Here is a 24,657-nt window from a genome sequence, read left to right as displayed (position 1 = left end):
TATAGCAAGTGGAATTGAATTTAACTTTAAAAAACTAGGTTTTGTTGGTAATTCGATGTATGGGATAGGTCTGTGTTTTCTCAAGGGCTCAATTTCCACTTGATATTACTTTGGTGGATTAGAGTAGTTTAGTCCTTCTGCATGTGCATTATTCTTTTTTCTCGATAGTTTGATTTCTTATATCATTAAAAGTTTTTTATTTATAAAATTCAAAATTTATTATGACATGTAAATTTTTGAAATTAATATACTTTCTACTTAGAAAAAACACTCACCATATTACAACTCTTTCCCTCCTTTGCATTCCAATGAGCAAGAGCGTCCCCTTGTACGGGGGGTCATGACTCTTCCAAAATTTTTGAAATTTTTTATATATTATATATTTTTAATAATTTTTTATTAAATAATTAATATAATTAAAAATAATAAAATGATTTTACAAATTTTATTCAAATTCTTAATTTTTTATTTTTAAAATTTTTTCATCTATTTTTTTTCTTTTCTGTTTTTGTATTGTGAAATTATAAAAAGTAAAGTTTTTATTTAATTTTTTTATTTATATTATTATTATTTTTTCAATTATATTCTATTTACTCATATATTTTAAGTTGTTATAGATTTTTTTTTAATTTTTATAAATCATCAATCATATTTTTTTTTGATTATATAAGTTATATCTCCCACTTGCTACGGTTTTTTTTATTATGTGGATTTTATTTTTAAATAATTTTAATTTTTAAAAATTAAAAAATTATTATATATGTAATTCTCAAATATAAATTCTAGTGTTGCATTATTAGTTGTTGTTTAAAATTTTACTAATATATTATTTTTTATTAATCTTAATTATATAAAAAAATTATTTTCAGTATATCTTTTTAATATGCTTTACATTTTATATTTAATTGAAAGAAAATTATCTTGAGTATAAGAAGAAATTATTAATTCTGTATATCATGTTTAACTATTTATATTTTATACATCATAGCTTAATATTTAATATTATAAATTTAAATATAATAAAATAAAAATATAAAACAAAACAACTTTAAAAAAAGAAAAAAGGAAAAAATAGACCCAAAAATGCTGAACATTAGCTTTTTCCATCCGCACCAAATTATTAACTATAATTTGTTCATCACAAAGTGGAGAGATAATTACAAGAAACCCAACATTTCCTACTAAGTAGAATAACATTTTCGAAGTACACCCCAACTTTATCAAACCACCAAAGAAGCCAAATCCACGAGTCTCCATTTCTGTCTTCTTCAATCATCTGACCCACGATGGAATCTCCCTTACACTTGTTTCAAGTCAATGAGGAATTTTACCATCCACTTGCCCTAGACATGTTCTACTGTCTTCTCCACCTTGTATTGCCTTATTTCTATCCTCAACTGATTCAATTCCTGTACCAAAAGAATCTGCAACATCCTTACTCTACAAATCTAATTTTGCTTAATTACTTATTCTTCTGCATATATAAGAGTAAAGGGTTTGAAATTATATTTATTTTTATTCTTATTTTTGGAATATAAAGAGATTTATTATTATTTATTTCTAGTTAGGCTTTGTAAAAAAAAATAAAAATTTGAAGTCATAAGATAGGAACTAATTCCCTTTTTTGTCATGATCCATGAAAGTGCTCCACAGAATTATTACGAAGAAAAATGCATTTAAATTGTAATTGATTATTGCAAATTACCAAAGTAGCTCAAGGTGGCCATTTGGTTTGAGATTATTACAAGGTTAAGCTCTATTTTATTCTCGACAAACAATTAAGCATTTGCAGAGACGCTGGTTAGATTGCAAATCGTCGCAAGTACATTTCATTGCCATTGCTGAAGCTCCAAATTTCGCATTTATGGCTTCAAAACATTCGAAACCTCCATTATTGCCGCATGTCCCAGGTACTGTCAGTTCAGTTGGGCAAAATTGGATACCCCCTGCAAACATTAACCAAATGTTTTGTACAAAATGAGTGATTAAAGCCTTAATTTTCTCTTATTACGGAGTAAGTACTCCACTCTCTTTATCTGATTTGGTGCACCCAAATTACACTCAAAAAATTTGAAAATGAATTTCAACCATCAAACAAATTTTATTCAAAGGGCTTTCTCTTAAAGAGTAAACGGAAATACCTTGAGAATAAGAAGGGGAGGGTAGAGCTACTAAAAGAACAAGGCAAAGCACGGGGAGGGCAATTGACTTCGCCATGATTTCTTCTTTTGCTATCCTCACTTGTGTATACTTTGCTTTACTGCTGTGTTTGCTCATAAGCATGAGTGGGCACGGATTTATAAGTGCTTGAATGAACCAAGTCTGGTAAGAAATCTCCTTCTGTCTTGAAAAGAGAGATTTTGTTCATTTCCCATATTGGTGATTGAATCTCTTAATGAGATTTTATTTAGAGCAAATTAGTCAATTTTAAAGGTTGTATTTAGAAACAACATGAATCCCAAAATTCATTTTTGGAAACAATTTTTAATTGAAATGATTCCACAAATCACTCGCTGCGAAAATGCCAACTCTTGGCCAGCTTACCAACGAAAGTCAAAAGTTGCTTGTAATATGTGAGCAAGAAAGGGTAAAACCCTGTATTACTGAACCAGCACATTTTAGAGATGGAAAGGGTTAATTTAGACAGCTTGAATTATTAATTACGTGCAAGCATGAGGGGTGGAATTTTATGGAACGATGATCACTCTATAGTATACTTTGCCCAAGTCACCCTACTTGTCTCTTTGAGCAACTAAGGTTTCATGATGTGCATGGCAGATTTGTCATTCCTTATGGGCATGATGACAATCATCTTGCTAATTTTCTTTTCTTAAATAGGAGTTCCGAGAATGGCCATCATTGTGGCATGTTGACGCTTTATCTTTTTAAATAGGAGTTTTGTGAATGCACATCATTGTTTATGATTAACAATTTCTTGAACATGCAATATAAAACTAATTGAAAATAGATCAAGTAATTATTATTTTATTCATATATCTAAGATACTTTACACTTAATTGATGAAGAATTTTTTATATCATCACTTTGATACTCTTTTTTATATGTAAAGACAACGAACTTATCATGTGACATGAATTTCACAAGTAAAGATAATGAATCTATCGTATGGTTTGAACATTGCATAAAGACATAACAAGTCTATAACAAAGAAGTTAAAACTGAAAAATATTAATTTTATTTAAACTAAAAAGTAATAAAAAATAAAATTAAAAAGGGTAAAAAAGGAAAATTAAGAAAAAAAAAAACGAAATGGGAGCTAGACTACCATGGTAGCCAACCCCCCTCCTTTCCTCCCAAACCTCTCGAAGTCAAATAGGCAATTAACAATTGCCAAATTTTCCTTTCTTCTCCCCCTTCGGGACTAGCTAACAATTTTTTCTCTCTATTTCTTTGGCAAAGAAGAAAACCGTGCAAAGGCATTAAATGCCTTTTGACGTAGTCGGATTTGGTGACAGAGAAGTCACCATTGATTGCCTTGGGATTTGACCCCCAATTGCATTATAAAAAGAGTTTTTTTATAATAAATGGGGGTCATGCATAAGGTGTTTTAAAAAATAAATTTTTTTCATAATTTTAATTATTTTTAGTCAAAAGAATTAAAATTAGGATAAAATTATCTTTAATGAAATTGACTCATTTGTTTGGTTTCGTATATCAACCCGAAACTTATTAACGAGTTAAATATGTTTAGAAAGTATGTAACTCTTCAGTTCTCAATGACAGACCATATATCTCCATACAAAAAATTCTTTGAAAAGCATTCCTCACCCATTCAACTTTTGAGCATTTTTTGTAGTGGTAGAAGCATTTTGAAGTGGTTATTATTCGCATAAAGGTAACTCAGAGATTGAGTAGTGAGTGGAAGTTCACATTACGCGGAGAAAGGTATAATATATTTTTATTTTATTTTTAACCATATGGAGAAATGTTTTTAGGGCTATTGCTATTGTTCATGTTTTTCATTTATAATTTTTGAGCATAAACGTAGGCATATTACTTGTTCATATTGATATTCTTGTTGTTTGAAATTGTTGAATATAAACATGTAGTTGGTATTGTTGGTGTTTTTGAATTCGACAGGTGACAGGGTATGCATGATTGGTTGATTTGTATGCGTTATTACCCTTTGATAGGAATTGGGTTTAGGGTTTAAGTATTACATGACTAAGGGCTTGCGTACATGGTTGACACCTTATGTATAATTGGATTTTGGTATGGCGTCACTTAGGGTGTGCGTGATTGCAGTAGGCACTACGTTGAGGGTTTAGTATTGTGTAACTGGTTAATATGTCATTGCGTGAGTGGTTGATAGGTCATTGCGTTGGTGGTTGATAGGTCATTGTGTGAATATGGTTCAGGCATGGCGTCACTTAGTGCGTGCGTAATTGGTTTAGTTGTTCTTAGCATTGCATGACTTGTTGATAGATCAATGCATGATTTAATGTAAGTAATTGCGTGACTTCTTGATAAGGCACTGTGTGACTGTTATCTGTATGGAAGTACGTGAGTATTATAACTACATGAAATTTATCTCTATGTGTTACATGATTGACATTGTGTTCATTCTATATTATTTTGGGTCAACTATAATGCTTTAATATGTATATGTCGATTTACTTAATAATCCATGCTCGACATGTGCATTAATTATTTTGTTTCAGGATTGTCTAAAAACAGTTAAAATTATCGTGAAGGTCATTTTTAGACTAAGCTTAAAGACATGCCTCATTGAATCATGTGTTTAGCATATCGATAGCCCAAGGGTTGAGGGGAGGGGCATGGTTAAATTCAATGCCTCTTTGTGCTAGTCATGGAACCAACATTGGAACATGCTTCGATGCACTCGATCAAGATGGTTATCGGTATTTTTTTGCCTACCTCAGACATGAGTTAATACACTCTACAATGTTAGATGTCATGAGCTTGCAGTGCCTTACCGGTGATCGTGCACGTGCCCATCTCTCAGGATGTAATATCATAAGGTGATCCTAAGCAAGTTTGCAAAGTTGTTTCACCTGATTCATAAGTCAGTTAAAATCAGCGAGCTTGTAGCAATTGACGGCTAAGGTGAAAATAGCGGCAACATCTTTCGCTTGAACTTATTTTTAATATTTTTCCCTAAGTGGTAATTGCGTAGACCATGGTGCTTGTCGTGGTACACTTTCTAAATTGCATTCTTAATGCGGAGATGCTGATTAAAAATGAACATTGCATTTTCAGGACAACTAATCACATGACACATTTAGGTAAGGAACCATGATTGAGCCTTTTCATCCTCCATGTGGCCAATGCAAAATGCAACAGGACAACTAATCACATGACACATTTAGGTAAGGAACCAGGATTGAGCCTTTTCATCCTCCATGTGGCCAATGCAAAATGCAATTAGATATATCTGCTCATTTGCATTTTTGTGTATCGCAACAAACAAAATACCCTTGAATTTGCCTTTCAAATGTGTGGCATCGATAGCAACAACAAGCCGCATTATAGCAGTAAACCCCTAGATACATGCCTTGAATGCCCAAAAATAATATTTGAATCGTTATTCTCAATTCGTAGTGACAATTGTGATAGTATCGGGATTTTCATGTTCCAACATATGGAAACACGAAGGTAGGAGTAGAAATGACTCTTCCGGGGAGCCAACAACAATACTCTCTGCATACTCCTTCACTTGCCAGGCCTTACCATATAGGTTTTGTAATCACCACTTACGATTTATCTCTTCCATTATTTCCTTAAGTCTCAGCAGGGTTACATTATTTCCTTGCAACCTGAGGGAGATAAGCTCACAAATTAACTTCGTGTTCGCAGTTCGATACCCTCCTTGCAAACCATCAACGATACATGTGTGTACATTCTGGAACTTCCAAACTTGCCAATATTCACCTTCAGGCAACTTTGTTACATGCAAAGCAAACTTGTATGCCTTTTCATTAAAAGCAACCTCCAAACGAGTGTGACATAACTTTTTAACTATAATCTCAAAATGCTCTTTTAGTACCAACATGCTCAAAGCTCGTTATAATTCGACCTTCAATGGAATCACTTGTCTGCGATATAAGTAGTTGTCCATTGATCTGGACTCCTCAGTCGCAATTATTTGAAAGGATATCATATCTACCCCTAAAATAATCTATTGACAAGACACCTTTGTATTTACCCGCTTTTGATCATTATTATCAGGTGAACGAATCCCATTCTCAAGTGCGATGAGGTTATCATAAATAAGCACCTTCAACATCTTTTAATTCAACAGTTGTGGCATGGTCATCACACTGAACCTTTTCTAACAACATAGTTGTGGCATGTTCTATACTACCATTTGCATGATTGCAATTCAGAATATCGTTGTGCTCACCCTTGTCATCCTCTAAATAGTCATCCTGTTTGCCAGTGTAATCATCTTCACAGTCATCTTTCAACTCATCGTTCCAATCTACAATGTCGTCTTCTTCAACATCATCTTCAATCCGATCAGATGCATCGTCATCACTCACAACCATCACGGTGTCGTTTGTAAATGACAATGGACCCACTACATTTTTGTACCATGGTTGCGTTTGTTGCCTAGTACCAAGTATTTCATTTGATGCACGTTCCAATCAAAATTGTGCAAACATCATTTGCACACCCCTCATGTGTGTACCTGATTGCTTAAACTCATGTGCATACGTCAATGGTGATTGCCATTGTTCTTTATTAGAAAATTCATGGTATGGCATGTTAGAATAATTAATATTTTGTTGTAGGTGATTACGATGTTGGACACCATGTTCATGTGGAATATCATTTGTATTTCATACCTTAACTATCACAAACACAATAACTGCCCTTTCATCTCATAGAATACTTGCTACATTTTCATCGTCCTCGATAAGTATATGTGAAACCTTTGCGACATGATTAAGCAATGCATGTAGCTCGATTTCATTATTATGTAAGTTGACTCTAACAACCTCTTCAACTAGCTTCACTAGGCCTGAAAATGACAAATCATTCCCAACACCTCTCACTCATGTCCCACTACCCTTTTAAGTGTTATTAACCCAATGACCATCGTATGTAATCATAAGCTTCACATTTGGTAGGTTGCTGAAATTTAATAGAAAATAAATGTTACAATTAGTCAATTTATCAAAAATTACCTTTCAATGAAGAAAATCACTTACGCAATGCCTAAGTCACGAAATAACATAAGGTTAGTCTTGCAGTATTTAATATACATTCACGTAATGCTTAAAAACTAGTGAAAAAATACCTTAAAACAAGAGATGCGTTGCACAAGTCATGCTTTTTCAGTCTCGCAATACCTAATAATAAGTCACTTAATGCCTAATATCCACTCACACTATGCCAAAATAACCAGTCAGGTATTGACACAATGTCACGCAATACTAACAACTAGTCACTCAAGGCCTAAAAAGTAGTCAAGAAATGTCTCAAAACAAGATGTGCATTGCACAATTCACGTAGCTCCTATAAGCTAGTCTTAGAATACCTAACAATAAGTCACTCAATGCCTAATATCTACTCACGTTATGCCAAAATAACCAGTCAGGCATTGACCCAATGTCACACAATACATAACAAGTCACGAAATACATAACAACCAGTCACGTAATGTTAAAGAAGTAATCAAGAAATGTCTTAAAACAAGATATGCATTGCACAATTCACATAATACCTATATGCCAGTCTCACAATACTTAATAATAAGTCATGCAATGCCTAATATCCACTTATGTTATGCCAAAATAGCAGTCACACATTAGCCATATGCCACATAATACATAAAAACCAATCACGGAATACATAACAACTGGACACGCAATGCCTAATATCCACTCATACAATGTATAATATCCATTCACTTAATGCCTATAAATAAAATAATATTCCTATTTTTGTCATCATACCTTTGCTTCTTTTATATAAATAGAAAATCAAGAAATTAGGGTAAGCAAACAAGTTATTCAGCATAATAGAAATTAAAGGCAGTAACTCATTTTATGGAATATATGTGATAAATTAATATTTTTATTCATTAGCTGAGAAAAAGCAAATCATACAACCTTTGAACCATGGTTCATTTTTTTCTAATCTCATCTACTATTTCATAAATTTCAGCTAAAATCTTGTTATTGCCTAGAATTTTTGTCTCTAGGACTTTTGTCCTAAGCAGCATCTTATTTATCAACTCATGCTAATCTTTTTCCATGTTCTCAATTTGGTCCATCAACTTGACCAAATATGCTACCACATTGTCAGGAATATCTCCCTCTTTAGCAGCAACCCCGTTCCTAGTTTCGCTTTTGAAACATTTGTAGGCCATGAGAATTTTAAGATTTTCTTTTAGATGATTTTAATTAAAATGGATAATGGTCCCTCTATTTATAGACATGAATATTGACTCTTGGAAAGGTGTTCAATGGTTTTAGTCTTATTTTCTGATGAATATGGTTAGTTCATAAATTGATACATTAAGTGCTTTAAAGAGAATTTTTAAGTTTTGTGTTAGCTGAATCTGGATGGTTTTCTACATCGATATAAGTGGAATTAAGTGGGCTAGATTGGTTATTAAGCATTCCTAATTCTTTTCTAATTTTACAAAATTTGTTATTAAGGGGGCGAATTAGTAGATAATCAACTTCAACATTCGGTAGATAAAGCAACATAATTACTAAACACTAGCTACTCAATGCTTACAAACTAGTCAAGTAATTCTTAAAACCTCCTAAAATCTAGTCTCACAATGCCTCTTATCTAGTTCCATATGGTCTAATATTCAGTCACATAATGCCAAATAAACAAGTTGCGATTATTAACAATCAGTCATGCAATGCTTACTATCCAGTCACACACCTTAATATCTAGTGACGCAATGCCTAACAAATATTAATGCATCACCTATAAACTAATTGATTTCGCTACTCCCAGCTAGATTTAAGTTTTCAAAATCTTATAATTTACTCATCAACTTTTACGTTCTATGAATATAAAAAAAAAACTCAAGAACCTATAACAAATATCCTGATGTCAACTTTGAACTTTGGGATGGTGAGAAAGTTGGATGGCGATATAGACTTTGATGGCGTTAGATAGCTAGACGGCGAGATGTGGACCACGATGGCATTGGAGAGCTAGATGACGAGATAGCTAAATCGATATTTAATTTTAAAATTTTTATCTGAATGGTGTGAGAGGAGAAAGAAACGGGGACAGCTTAATTTGGAGTAAATGATTTGAAAGGTATTGTTGTTAAGTCAAATTAAAAATCATCTGAAAATAATTAAAATTATAATGAACTTCATTTTTGAAATGAGCTTATTAAGAAAGTTATTTCTCATAATTTTTTTTATAAAAAAGGTTTCAAAAGCAAATTCACTAACGTGAAAACTACCACAACATTACTACACACAACTTGCAAAAGAAAGAGAAAAGAGAAAGAGAAAGAGAAAAAAATAATCATAAAGCAGCCAAAAGACACAATAACCCAAATGAACATAAACCGTTTTAAAGGAGGAAGCAAAACATGAAAGGCGTTTTTTTCTTTTTAAACTTGTTGAGCTTTCAGGGGATCGATTTGTTTTGTAGATCTTTGACAATGGGGACAAAATTTGAAAATACCGAACATGTTGCATGAAGGAAGGGATCAAGAGGCATTTTTGAGATTTTTTAAGGAATTTTTTAGTCGTCGACAGAGTATAGGTGAAGGCGATTTGCAAGTGATTTCTACAATAGATGGGGATAGTGAAGAGAACAAAGCAATTGATTTGGGAGGTGCTGATATGAAGTTCAAGAAATCAGAGACGAAATTATAGCTAGTGGGAATTAAAACTCCAAACGATGAGAAAGAGGGTGCGCATGCATTGAGAGATAACAACATGAGTGGTTCAGCTGAGATTGTGGTTATGCAGACCAACTGTTTGTGAAAATGGCAAAAAAAAGGTTCAAAAGTAAACCCGAGAGGTAAAAAACCAACACTAAAAGGTATCATCCGAAAACGTTAGGCCAATTGCAATTGGGCAGCAGGGATGCATGGTTTAGATGAAGTTGAAAAAATAAACTGTCGCATTGTAGTGAAAACTTAAGGGGAAGCAAGTATAAGAGTAACGGAAGGTCAATTTTCCCAAAGAATAGAGGAAATTGCATTAAAAAATTTCTAGATCGATTTCTTGTTGATGTGGGATTTGTTAAGTGTTACAATATTTAGGTGGAAAGTGCCTACCCAACTCTATTTCGGATCACAATTAGATCCATTTGGTGCAATCAGCAACAAATTGAGGCCCTTAACTTTTCAAATTCTTCAACCATTGGTTGGAGCAAAGAAATTTCAAGAACTTGTTATGAAAATTAGGAAGAGAATGGTGGAGGAATTTAATGGAGCTTAGAGGTTTGAAGGAAACTCAAGGCCCCAAAACCAAGTGTAAAGTATTGGAAGAGAAAGGTTTTTGGTGACAAACATGGGAAGATTTGTCGTTTAGAGGAAGGGTTACAAAACTGGGTCGGGGTGGGGTGATAACATGAGGTAGAGAACAACTAAAATGAGGATTGGAACATGGATTTTACATTAATAGGAGAAAGGGAATGGCTGCAAAGGTCTTGAGTGAAATGGTTGATTGAAAGAGATCTTAACATTAAATATTTTCCCATAGTGACTTCTGCAAGAAGATGAAGTAATTTTATAAAGAGTGTTACAATGGAAAATAGGTGCCTTTAAGACCCCAATAGCATGAAAAAGAGGTCACTAAACACTTTGAGGAATTACACAATTGAAAGGAGATAATCAAACTACTAAAAATTGATTGCCAGTTTAGAAAACTCAAAGAGCGTTACGTTATCGGATTTACCATGCAAGTGCACATATCGTTAATAAATAATATAATAAAAAGTAAAATTTATTCTAAACGAAGAATTGTCCAAATCTTTTTACCAAGTATTAAATTTAACATAATTCAATCTTATCCAGACAATTGTATTTAAAACTACTAAAAATTAAATAAACTAAAACTAAAGCTAGAACTAAAAGTAAAAATAGCAATTTAGCTAGAATTAATCAATCAACCAAAAGTCCATAATCACAATATCCTTTCAATGTTAAAAAATTTATACATATAAAATAAAGTATACTTCTTTTTGGTTGAAATTTCGGATAATGATTTTTCAAAGATTCATGCATGTATATCCTTGCACCTCTTCCCTTCATAAGGGCTAAGAAAAATAAATTATGTCAACCTTTGCTTTATGTTGTATTCCCGGGCAACTCACCACTGGCTAATACCAAACACATAAGATAGTTGGCAATAAATTTCTTGCCAAATCATTTCTACAACAAATCAAGTACCTGTACTTCCAAATTGAATTTTGTTTCGCAAATCAGATTTTATCTCTTTTAATAAACTAAGTTAAATTTAAAACTTCATTAGAAAAATAGATTTAATTGAATAATCAATCATATTTAAATAAAGAATATTAATAATAATTATTTTTGTCTCGAATGATTGAATTATCAAACCAAATGTTGGTTCTCCTATCATTTAGATCTGATAGTTGGATTCCATGGCCTCTTAGATGTGCTCATATAGACTGGCAAATACCAAACAGATAAGATAGTTGGCAATAAATTTCCTACCAAACCATTTCTAGAGCGACTCAAGCGGGCAATTATCTTATTTATACTAGAGTAAGATACTAGCGGGCAATCAACTTTCTCGAGTCTTGGTCAATGACTTTTGCTGTAACCAACTAGCCATGCAGCAGCTATCCCTTGCTAGTGGGCTATAAAGATGCCAAAAGAAAATTATCAGAGAGAGATGGTTAGGCATTGTACATTTCCAATCATCTTAAATTCATTTGATTCGCATCAATCTAAGCTATAAATACCTTGGGAGTACAACAAAAATGTTTAACAACTTGGCTTGGCACTTACATTTCACTAGAATTTTTATAGTCTCCATGTCTTACACTATGCCTTCATCTTTCCAACTTCCACATCATTCTAGCAAAATTACCCTTTGGCCTTCGCCGAATCTCAAACATGGGAAGCCTATTTTCTGTTCAATCAACAAAACTTCATTCCCAACGAAAACCTCAAAGGAGAAAGCATTTGAAGAAACACGTAACAAAACCAAGACACTGAGTCTACCTTTGTTACCACAATCAATATTCTCCCATCTCTCAACCATGTCCAAAAACCTCTTCCTTAACACCTTAAACATCATTGATCCACCCCTTCACCCTTCAATTGATCCAAATCTTGTCTTTGCTGGAAACTTTGCTCCAGTAAACGAGCTTGATCCCACGGATTGTCAAGTTATCGAAGGCGAGCTTCCACTCACTCTAAACGGTGTTTACATCCGAAATGGCCCAAATCCACAGCTTCAACCTCGTCGTGCTCTTCATTTATTTGATGGGGATGGCATGCTTCACTCTTTACGATTGTCCAATGGCAATGCAACTTACTGTAGCCGCTATGTCAAGACTTACAAATATATGCTGGAGCAAGATGCTGGCTTCCCAATTATTCCTAATTTTTTCTCTGGTTTCTATGGTCTCGTGGATGTTATCCGATTCCTTATGGATATAGGAAAGGTCCTCACAGGGCATATAGATCTCATGAAAGGGTTTGGAGTCGCCAATACTAGTATTGCCTTTATTTCAAATAAACTCCTTGCTTTGACTGATTCTGATTTACCTTACCTTATTAATGTCACTCAAACGGGTGATATTGAGACCTTAGGGCGTTGGGAACTCACCAAAAAGCTGCTCGCAAACATGAGTGCACATCCCAAAGTTGACATAGAAACCAAGGAAACATTTGCTTTTACAACAAGCCTTACTTTCCCTCACCTTTCCTTCTTTCGTTTTGATTCCAATGGTGTAAAACAAAAAGAAGTACCCGTTTCTTCTGTGTGTACACCAACTTTCCTTCATGACCTTGCCATAACCAAGACGTTTGCAATTTTTTGTGAGACGCAATTAGAACTTGCACCAGCAAAAGTTGTAATGGGAAGGGGAGCTCTAGTAGATTATAAACAGGACAAACTTACAAGAATTGGGATTATTCCAAGGTATTCAACGGATGACTCAGACATGGAATGGTTTCAAGTCCCAAACTTCAATGCAATCCATATCTTTAACGCATGGGAGAGTGGAGAAGACGAAATAGTTCTCGTAGCATCCAACGTTATATCTATAGAAAACATCTATGATAGAACTTGCGTCATCAAATTGGAGAAAGTGAAAATCAACATGAGAACCGGCCAAGTCTCACGAAATATTCTTTCCCCAAGGAATTTAGAATTTGGATCCATAAATCCTTCTTATGTAGGAAAGAAGAGCCGATTTGCTTATGTGGGAGTCTTCGAAGAAATCCCGAAAATGTTAGGTGTGGTGAAAATTGACTTGGAAACCGGGTGTGAAGTAGGCAAAAGATTTTATGGGCATGGTTGCTTTGGAGGGGAGCCATTATTTGTGACGAAAGATACAGAAAATAATGTTGACTCTGAAGATGAAGAAGATGAAGGATATGTAATGAGTTATGTGCACAATGAGGAGACTGGCGAGTCAAAGTTCTTGGTAATGGACGCCAAATCACAAGAACTCAACATTGTCGCAGCGGTTAGGCTCCCTAGGCGAGTGCCGTATGGGTTTCATGGTCTGTTTTTGAGCAGGCAGGACCTCTTGCATCTTTAGCTTAGGAATTAGGATAAATAGATGACCCGTGCAATGCATGGGTTACTGTTATCAATTTCAATATGTTTACACATATAACTTAGCACTTTTATGTAATTATATATGAGTCTTCAAAATTTATGATATAAATGAAGGGTTTCAAGCATTGTAAATTACCAAACGTCACGTTAAAGCGAAGTAGCGATGAGTATTGGACAGAGGAAGGGGAGGAAGAAACCAGAGAAAGTGAAAAACGTTGCTATCCCATTTTCCTAAAATTATAAAATGCCTAAAATACCCTTTAAATTTTGATGTAATTTCAAAGGACATTTGGCATGTATACTAGCCTCTATATTAAAATCATTATAGTTTAGATACCTTGTACATTGATACAGAAACTTTACAAGCAAATTGGTGTAATGTGTATGTGTACATTTAAATATCGCAATTTATTAAATTCTCTTAATTATACAATAAATATATGATAATTTTATAATTTCTTAAAAACTTTTGGGGATAAGATCACTTTTCATATTATGTAAAAATAAAAGTAGCACCATGTTGGATAGAACGAGCTGATTTCTTTTTATGAACGTTATACCATAACAGGCTTAACACAAATGAAATTAGGAGAAAGAAACATTTGGTGGGAGATGGAAATTGTAAGAGATGTTTACAAGCAAATGAAACAGCAATTCATCTGACAAATCCATAACAGGCTGTGGAGATGAGTGGGGTTTGACCAAATAGAATTTTATAGCTTGAATTTACAAGAATGGTTGTAGACTGTCTCGTTTTAATAGAGGACTGGTAGGTGATGGAAATTCGACATATTTTTAGAGAAGGTAATAGATGTGTTAATTTATTTTAGCAAATTTGGTGCAAAATTGCTCTTGGGAATGACTCATCTGACAAATCCTCTGAAATAATTATGTTTGTGTCTTATAAAAGATTTGTCAGGCATACCTCGCTTGAGATTTTAAAATAAATCATATATTATATACATATATTTAATTTATGCATAAGCATAACTATAACTTAAAACAGACTTTATTTATATAATTACGCTTAATAACTTTATTAGTTATCACATTAGATTTTATAACATATTATTTACAATTAGTTATTATTTATACAAACTTTGATATAAAATATTTTAATATATAATTTATATCATTAATTATATACTTAATAAAGTAATATATTATATATACATATATTTAATTTATATATTAGTATTACTATAACTTATAATAAACTTTATTTATATGATTCTAGTTAATAAGTTTATTAGCTATCACTTTAGATTTTATAACATATTGTTTATAGAGGAAATTGTAAGGAATAACCTTTCTTGATGAGAGCATTTCACAAATAACATCAAAATAAATTTAACTGTTTTTAGCCATATTTAACCATAACTTGACGAAAATACCTTTGAAACTATTTTAAATAAATTAAATCATTCATCACAATTTTTTCTCATTTGTGCTTCCGATTTCTCTCTCTCAACATCCCACTCTCTCTAATTTAACGATTTCTCTCTTCTGCATTCGTTTTCTATGCTATCAATTTCTCTTTCTCATGCTTTCAAATTTTTCTTTCCAGCACTTTGAAGACACCAAACGATGGTTTTGATGCGCTTGAGTAGATGACTATTTGAAGAATTTGATTTTTAAGTATTTCGTATAAAACTAAACAATAGAATTCACGATCTAGATACTAATAAACTCAAAAATTTATAATTTATAAATCTAGGTTTTCAATGAAATTTTTTTTTCGATTTTTACTCAAAATAGGTGTTTTAGATAAGGAAATTTGTGTTTTGATTTATAAAAATATGTTAGAAATACTTTAATAGGTGTCAAATTATCAAAAAAATAAAAAACAAAAAAAAAAGAGTTGAGAAGATTTGAAGTTTTGGTTTGTAAGTAACTATAACAATTTAGGCAGTAAAGTGTAACAAAATGTTTTTGAATATGACGTGTAATAATAATATTTTTTCAACATGACGTGTAATAACAATATTTTTTTTTAACATAACGTGTAACAACTTTTTTTTAACCATGGCGTGTAACATGTTTTTGTACATGACGTGCAACAACAGTATTTTTCTTAACATGACGTGTAACATATTTGTACATAGCATGTCACACGTTTTTGTAGATGGCGTGTAACAATCTAACCATGGTATGTAACATATTTTTGTATACAGTGTGTAACATGTTTCTGTATACGATGTATAACATCATGACGTGAAATTTTATTAAAGGTAATTTTATCCAATTTGGTTAAAAATAATTAAAATTATAAAAGAAGTTATTTTTAAAAATATCTTATTTTTAATAGTTATTTTTTAAAATACTTCATATTTATAATTAATTATTATTTATATAAATTTTAATATATAAATTATATCATTAATTTCATATACATATAATTATGAATAAAGTTTATGAATTTTAATATTATAATTTTTTAAAAATAATAATAAAATTTTAATCTATTAATCCATAACTAGATCAACTAAATTAATTCTATATTTCATGGATTTAATCCTATTTTATACTTGAACGATTTTAATTAAATTTTTAAAAATAGTTAACCTATTTGATCTTTAAACCAAATCACTCAGATATTCATTTGCCCACCCTTAATTAATCTGGTTGGGTTCCCAACTTTTTATAAAGCCAACAAGCCGACTAGGCATCCATGTTATTTCATCGAAGCATAGCATATTCGACTCTTCTTTGGCCCTTGAATTTCCAAATTCGCGTTTGGTGGGCGACCACTTGTCTCTCTTTGAAATAAAGCTACAAAATCCAGAATAAGGGAAACCTTCCCCATTAACTTTTCTTTGAGTTTTTACCCAATTCTTTAGATTCTTATACTTGTTTGTAATTCAATTTATAAATTTGATCTGAGGAAGTTTTGTTAAAAATAAAATTGACCAGAATGTTCAACGGAATGATGGATCCTGAGTTGTTTAGAATCGCTCAGGAACAGATGAGTCGTATGTCACCCGCTGAGTTAGCCAAGATCCAGCAACAGGTTCAGTTTTCTATTTTTCTTTTTTTATAGCATTTTTTTATTTTGTTTTGATCAGAATTGTTAAACCCATGTAGGATTTGGTAAATTTGATATATATTTCAATCTGGGTATTTTAGTTTTTTTTTGGAATTTATGTTGGATTTCAATATTGATTTTATTTCTATTCGCATAAAAGTTCTTAGTGGGATTGCTTTCTTATTGAGTGTCTGTAGTTGAATTGAAGAAGAAAACCTGTGTAAATTACGTTTTTAATGCTTTTTTATAAATAATCTCTGATTTTCAATTTAGCAGTTTTATATGATATTTTGTTTTCGAGCACAAATTTTAAGTTAGTTACCCTTTTTTCAGGGAATTGAATTTCTTATTTTTGCAAAATTAATTAGTCTGCTGATATATCTTTATTGCTTGAATTTCTTCAAGAATTGAGATTTTGGAATAAAATTAATTTAGCCCACATTTTGTTAGGTTTAGTAATGAGTTGTGGGTTTCAGCTGAACTTGGTTATGAAGTAAACATAAACCAGTTCCACCTATAGACCTGAATATTTCACACATGGAAAGAACTGAAATCGAAGAAGTAATCAGTTCGTACTTGAGTATGTGCATTTCTTTTTCTGGAATTAACATTAATGCTTGCTTTTATCGTGGTTTGAATGGAATTGCAGATGATGTCTAATCCCGATTTGATGAGAATGGCCTCAGAAAGCATGAAGAACATGAGGCCGGAAGACTTGAGACATGCTGCAGAACAGTTAAAGCATACACGTCCTGAGGAGATGGCAGAGATTGGTGAGAAAATGGCTAATGCATCACCTGAAGAGATAGCTGCCATACGTGCCCGTGCTGATGCTCAGATCACTTATGAATTAAGTGCAGCTCAGATGTTGAAGAATCAGGTGCATTATTGCCATCCAAAATCACATCATTGCTGTTGATATTTTTCAATCTCTCGTATAGATGAAAATATATGCCCAACTGGATAGAAGACTTGTTACTCCATAATCTTAAAGAAAGGGAACACCATAGGAACCCTGAAGCTAATAAAAAAGCTGCAGTGCTCTTTCTTTTAAAAGTTGTAAAGAACTAAACACGTTGTAAAAGCTGTGATGAGATACTATCATTTTATTGGGTTGTCTTAAATCATTAAGCTGCAGAACTTAAAACATATTAGTCAAAAACATGAGTTGTAAGTAAAAAATACCAGAGATCAGTTGTGTGTGACAACATACACTATGACTCATTTGTAGAGGCAATTCCTTGCTAGTGATGCATCATGTGCATGTTGTTGTGGAATACAATAAGACTACCTCTATTCTATTTAAGTGCATGACTTTTTTTTTTTGTATGTATCTAAATAAGTGTCTGTTAATCAGTTTCCAAAAACTAAGGTACAATCATTGTTAATTTTACACATTGAATCTCCAGAAGGCCTTTTTGATAAGGAATTCATTTTCAAAGGAGAGGGTAAGAACATAAATCAATGTCTTATATGTATATTCTTTAACTTTAACTTTAATTACGGTCTGCCCTGTTACTGTTTTTTGTTTTCCTTGTTATTCCTTATTAACTGGCATCTGACATGGATATATATATATATATATATATGTATATATAAATTTGCCAGGGGAATGAGCTTCATAAGCAGGGGAAGTTCAATGATGCCTCTGAGAAATATTTGCTTGTAAGCCAGCAATTTTATCTTTGGTCTTTTTTCCTATATGAGATAAATTCTTGCAGTTTATTTTTATTTTTTATTTTTTTTCAAAATTATTGCAGTTTGTATTTATTTTCTTTTCATTTTAATTAGAATCCTCATTGTCTCTTTGACAATCTTAGGCAAAGAAAAACCTGAAAGGAATTCCATCCTCCAAAGGAAGAACAGTTTTACTAGCATGCTCTCTTAATCTGATGTCCTGTTACTTGAAAACAAGGCAATATGATGAGTGTATAAAAGAAGGCTCTGAGGTATGAAGATGCCATTTTCTCCTTTATTGTCATGGTAGTATGATAGATTTTTTCATAAGTTATATCCTAAAGTTATCCCCATTCCGAAGATATGACATGAAACTATTTGTTATCAGTAGACTAGACTACTAATTCAATAAACAGATAGATTGATAGTCCTCTGTACAGTTTCCTACCTTGTGACCTTCTATCTTCTTTCTAGCTAAAATTATGTATTTCTACTTTCAGGTTTTGTCATATGATGCAAAGAATGTGAAAGCTCTTTACCGAAGAGGTCAAGCTTATAAAGAACTTGGCCAATTAGAAGTAAGTGTTATATGCATATGGGTTTTTATCAACAGTTGCTGAATTGCATTTTTATACTTTTCAACTTTTGGAATAACTTGCTCATTAGGTTGCTTTTGGTAACAACCTTTTTCAAATTTATTAGGATGCTGTCTCGGACTTGAGCAAGGCACATGAAGTTTCCCCTGATGATGAAACAATTGCAGATGTCTTGAGGTATGAATTTATTTGACTCAGATTGCGGAATTACGGGATAAGTTGTAGTCAGCACTGCATTCACTTCTAAAGTTAATTTATGCACCAACATCAGCCCATTTGACTATTATTGGGTGGGATAAAAGTGCATTTTTTCTAATTGTTTTTCTTTAAAGAAATGCAGTTGCTATTTAGACTCATGAGATGTGGTCTAGTTATTAAACAACTAGTTATTAAATAATATTCATAAAATTGATGAAAAGGTGTTTTTTGTTCAATGTTCCATGGTGGTTATTGATGTCAAATATTTATGTAGGGATGCTGAGGAAAGATTGGCTAGAGAAGGCAGTTCTCAGGCACCTCGAGGTAAGTTATTATCGCTTGTTTTGCATTTTCTTAGAGCTACTCTCTGTCTCTCTCATATATGTTTTTCCATGTTCAGATGTTTACACTTCTATTTGCTCCTTATTTTACAGGAGTAGTAATTGAAGAAATAACTGAAGAAGCTGCAAGCACCTCTTCTGAATGTTCATTGAAACAACCTCGAGAAAGTACTGGATTCTCTAAGAGTGAGATCGGGAAAAAGGTCTCTGACTTGACAACCAATTCTGAGTGTCTGCAGGCTCTAAAGGATGATCCAGAAGCACTTAGGTTTGTTTTCATGATCACGAAACTGTCTGTTAGGCTATCTTCAGTAGCCTAGTCTGGTAATACCAAATTCTGTCATTTCCGATTGGATTATGTCAATATAAAAATTGACTTCTAAAATCTATTAATGATCTGAACATATGAAACTTGAGGATAATATCAGTGGGGTTTCCGATCTCTTAATTTCTCCTTGTTTTAGCTCTGAAATCTTTGCAGTAACTAGTCACATGATATTATGCACATAAATACAATCCACTTTGGTGTATGTACATGGATGGATAAAGGAAATTATGACCTTAAAAGGTTACTGCTGATTGAAGGAAAAGTTGGAGGATTTAAATGAAACAATAGGGCACAAATTGTGGCAAGTCCTTCCACAGAACCAAACTCACTTATTCAGTATTTTTATTGTTTTCCAATTCTTTTCCAACCTTTTTAGCCCATTAATGCTGATAGTTCATGTCCTGTGCTATTGCTATTTTTTGTGCTCTATTATTATTTATTTTCTCATTTCCCCTTGCAATTTGCAGATCATTTCAGAATTTCATTTCTAATGCTGATCCTGACACCCTTGCTGCTATGAGTGGCGGTAAAGTTGGAGAGGTGTCACCAGACATGTTTAAGACTGCTTCAAATATGATCAGCAAGATGTCACTTGAAGAGCTACAAAAAATGGCTCAATTGGCTTCTTCATTTCAGGGAGAAAACCCATATACAGGTCCTTTGAAAAATGGATTTGGACCTGGATCAGTTCCTCCAAATGTGACACCTGAGACGCTTAAAACTGCAACTGATATGATGACCAAGATGCCCCCAGAAGAGCTTCAAAAAATGTTTGAAATGGCAGCTTCTTTGAAAGGGACAGACTCTATTCCCGCATCAACAGATGTAAACAGTAACAGACTAGGTTCAGATGCCCAGGTAAAATATCCAGAATCTCAGACAGCATCTCTCACCAATGAGAACATTGGTTTTGGTGAAACCAGTTCTTCAAGTCATTTTCCAAACTCAATGAACGCCCAGTCAAGTTTTCCAGCATCAACTGCTGATTTACAAGAACAGATGAGAAACCAAATGAAAGACCCAGCTATGCGGCAGGTGTGAGGATATATTTTTTACATTATTGGATCTTTGGTGCTGTTGTTATTATTTTTCTTAGCAGCATGTTAAATTAGTCTTTCTAACTTCCTGGCTTTTGAAATTGCTCAGATTATTGCAAATGTGCAGGCTTTAAAAAAAAAATGAAACAGAAAAAGAAAGAAAGACCATAAATGCAGAAAATAAGTTTCTGATGCAAGGGACAAGAGTGTTGAATCAGTTTTTACATTTTAATGCTGATATATGCAATTGCTGATAGAATGTTGTCCTTCTCAACTGCCTCAGTATCTTCATGATATTAAGCGTGCATTACCCCAAGTTCTTGTTGATTAATATCTTGTTACATGTGAACTGGGCAGATGTTTGCATCAATGATGAAAAATATGAGCCCAGACATGATGGCAAACATGAGTGAACAATTTGGATTGAAGCTGTCTCGGGAAGATGCTGCAAAAGCTCAACAAGCTATGTCATCTTTATCACCTGAAGGCTTGGATAGAATGGTATGTTTGATACACTGTTTTTATATTTTCTTGCAATTCAGGACTTGGTACATATAAATGATGAAGCACTTGTCATAATAAATACTCTAATAGATTTCTCAAATTCTTAGTTTAATATTGTGGTTTTGTCTGAGTTTTTTTTTAATCTATCGCTGTTAAGTCTGTGGTTGTTAAGTTAATTAATGGGAGAAAAGGGCAAAAGATTGGGATCGTCAATTTCATTGTTCTTTTTCTTTGTTTTTGATCTTTTAATTTCCTTCTGCAAAAGTATCTTATGTATCTTGTGAGGAGTTTAGAGGTGGAATGAAAGAAAGAAAAGGATAGATGTGTGTCATTTCCATGCTGAATTGTTTCTAGAGGTCCCAACTTCTATGTAATTGGATAACGATGTTCAATTTCATTTCTGTTTGCTCTTTTGCATTAGTGCAAATGGTGTTCTCTGTGTTACCTTGTTTTCATGGAAGTTTGTTGCATTGTATTTGTCGTTGACAAAATGCTTAGATCAGAAGTTTAATGGATCTGAGAATCTTCTTTTTGTTGAACTGTTGATGATGTTCTGCTGAATTCTCTATTAGTGTTTGTAACCTATACTTAAGAACCTGATTTTGAAGTGACTGCCATTGTGCAGATTGTTGTTACCTGTGAAAAATAAGAAAAGCAGGAGTGACCTGCCTGATTATACATGTGTAATCACTTCCACAGGGCTCATGTACCCACTTTAAATTTAATTAGATATAAAAAGTTGGGCTATGTTAAGTTGTGAAATGAGGTACAAGCCCCTTATAAACTGGTGTAAGATGTTCATGACTATTGACCATCCATCATAATCGTTTTGTGTTAAGAAGGTCTCTTATTTGGCTGATTGTGTTGGACTTTTCTCTACCCTAATGTTTACACCTTTGCCTTCAAACAATAATGTTTTCTCCCTCGCTATATTGTTGCAGATGCGCTGGGTAGATAGGATTCAGAGAGGAGCAGAAGTTGCAAAGAAGGCAAAGAACTGGTTACTTGGGAAGCCTGGTATGATTCTGGCAATATGCATGCTCATCATAGCAGTGATTCTTCACCGGTTGGGCTTCATTGGTAATTAGAATGGTTGTGATCTCTGGTTTTGAATGAAACATACCATGGAATTTCTACTTCTAATTGAGGTGGTGTTGAAAACTAACATGCCTCCGGGTTTGCAAGATGGGAAGAGAGGAATTTTAAGCACCATATGTACACTTCACTTAAGAAAAGGTGGTGTGTCTCAATGGATGGACTGGTGGTCAGGATTTCTTTTGTATGTCACTGGTTGATGGAGTTCAGCCTTGATGCTTCCTTTGTATCGTAGGTGATTAGAATATGCCCGGGTTACTGAAAAGGAAATCCAAAGGGATGATCCTGGTATGATATCAAACTGACTTCCATTTTTTGTAATATTATGCGCATACTGCATACAGCATTTAGGCCACACGTGACCTACTGATCAGAATTTATTTTATTTCAATTTCATAAAGAGAGGTGTGTTAGATATCTTGTTTTCCCTCTTTACATATAGTATATTTGTTTCTATCAAATTTACATTTTGTGGACTACAATATTTTAATGGAAATTTGCATCTTGCCCCTCTGGCGTAAAATCCTTGGAACATGTTATTCTGTTATTTACTTTGGTCGTCACTGGTAGGATATCTGTTAATTGCAAAGTACGTGAACTATAATTTTATAAAAACTCAAATACTCGAACTTTATTAATTACTTGAATAATTTTAAAAATTATTATCTTTATCTTAATCTTAATACATTTTCGGTATTCTATAATTATCTTAATTTGTTTAAAAACTCAAGTAGATAAAAAAATTATTAAAATGTTTTTCATGAGTACTTAATTACTCCCCAAACGTAAATATTTTTTTTTACATATTTTATATAATTAATTACTAATTAAATTAATAAAAACATAAATAATAAAATTTAAATTTAAATAATCAAAAACTATAAAGTGTGTTTATAAATGAACATAATATATAATATAAATTAATATTATTTTATTATTTAGTAATTATTAACTTATATAATAGTAATTATATTTGTTTATAAATAAATATAATATATAATATAAAGTGTATTTATTAAAAGACATTATATGTTATATATTATAAAGTATGTGTGTATATATATATATATATTAATTAATAATTTTATAAGTTATAATTTTTATAATGTTAACACAAAATAAAAACTAAATATATTTAAATTTAAAGTATAGAGATAATAATAATGATATTCTTTTATAATATGATATGTGATATTCATATTATTTAAACATAATTAATAGTATAATAACTTTTTAATTTAAATATATTAATGTCATCACATTAATAATTTGAATAATCATACTTTTTAATATATGTGTCAGCTCTTTATAGATGTACTAATGTTGATTATTTTTAATTTAATCATTTAAATAATAATAAAAAATATATAAACAGGTATTAAAATCGGATTTAGAACAAGTATATGCATAATTTGAATATTAACATAATGGGGTCCAGGTAGTGGGTATCCAAAGGGTAATATATGAACCCTACTTGAACTCGATACGGGTAATGAAATCATTATCTAAATCCGTCTTAAACCCGATTATAAGGTATTCTGATCCTATATAACTGAGTCAGATACTCGTAAGTATCTTATAATAGAATACCCATTACCATCTCTATTTTTATTTATTTCATAAGTATATGATTGATTAAAAGTTGGAGTGCATGAGATATGTATGGATTCATTAAATATGTTTGATGTAGAAGATGCTTATTCCTAAGGCTTTGCAGTGAAATTAACGTTAAGAATGTAAATGTCAGTAAATCTGTTAGTTTTCAAATATCTTTACATGATTTTTATTATTTTTATAAGTTATTCGAACTTTATAAATATTGTATTATATTTTGAATTATTATCCAATCATGTACCCTAATATTTTAGAATTATTCATTAATTATATATACCCATTAAATATCTAATTACAAGATCTAAATTAATTTATATATATTATTAACAAAAATTTAATTAATAAATTAAAATTAATTCATTAAAAAAATTAAAGTTCAAAATTATATTTATAACAATTAATGAATTTTAGTCAAGATTATATTAATTATAAGGAATTGATTAACAAAAAATATATAAAATTAAAATTTAATTTTAACAATGATAAATTCTAATTAGATT

General features: G+C 32.1%; 1 protein-coding gene and 1 pseudogene across 1 annotated transcript; both read left to right on the top strand.

The window, feature by feature from the left end:
* Positions 1-11,838: 11,838 nt before the first annotated feature.
* Positions 11,839-14,112, top strand: LOC110412537 (putative carotenoid cleavage dioxygenase 4, chloroplastic pseudogene; annotated as a pseudogene).
* Positions 14,113-16,406: 2,294 nt separating this feature from the next.
* On the top strand, positions 16,407-23,066 carry TPR7 (Tetratricopeptide repeat (TPR)-like superfamily protein). Its single transcript, XM_021422802.2, has 11 exons — positions 16,407-16,752; positions 17,417-17,647; positions 18,376-18,432; positions 18,588-18,716; positions 18,945-19,022; positions 19,147-19,217; positions 19,513-19,562; positions 19,673-19,847; positions 20,375-20,942; positions 21,302-21,445; positions 22,390-23,066. Exons 1-11 carry the CDS (start codon positions 16,657-16,659, stop codon positions 22,534-22,536), a joined length of 1,746 nt encoding a protein of 581 aa, XP_021278477.1. The 5' UTR covers positions 16,407-16,656; the 3' UTR covers positions 22,537-23,066.
* Positions 23,067-24,657: the final 1,591 nt, after the last annotated feature.

Source organism: Theobroma umbraticum, unplaced genomic scaffold (assembly GCF_002168275.2).
Source record: "Theobroma umbraticum cultivar Fairchild unplaced genomic scaffold, ASM216827v3 scaffold_95.0, whole genome shotgun sequence".
NCBI classification, from domain to species: Eukaryota; Viridiplantae; Streptophyta; class Magnoliopsida; order Malvales; family Malvaceae; genus Theobroma; species Theobroma umbraticum.
This window is presented reverse-complemented; position numbering and strand designations above follow the sequence as displayed.

Bases quoted from the DNA above. Each gene is read 5' to 3' on its own strand.
- TPR7 (XM_021422802.2), top strand. From the start codon at position 16,657: ATGTTCAACGGAATGATGGATCCTGAGTTGTTTAGAATCGCTCAGGAA. The intron at 18,717-18,944 runs GTATGAAGATGC...TTCTACTTTCAG, and splicing joins GTATAAAAGAAGGCTCTGAG to GTTTTGTCATATGATGCAAA. The intron at 19,218-19,512 runs GTATGAATTTAT...ATATTTATGTAG, and splicing joins ACAATTGCAGATGTCTTGAG to GGATGCTGAGGAAAGATTGG.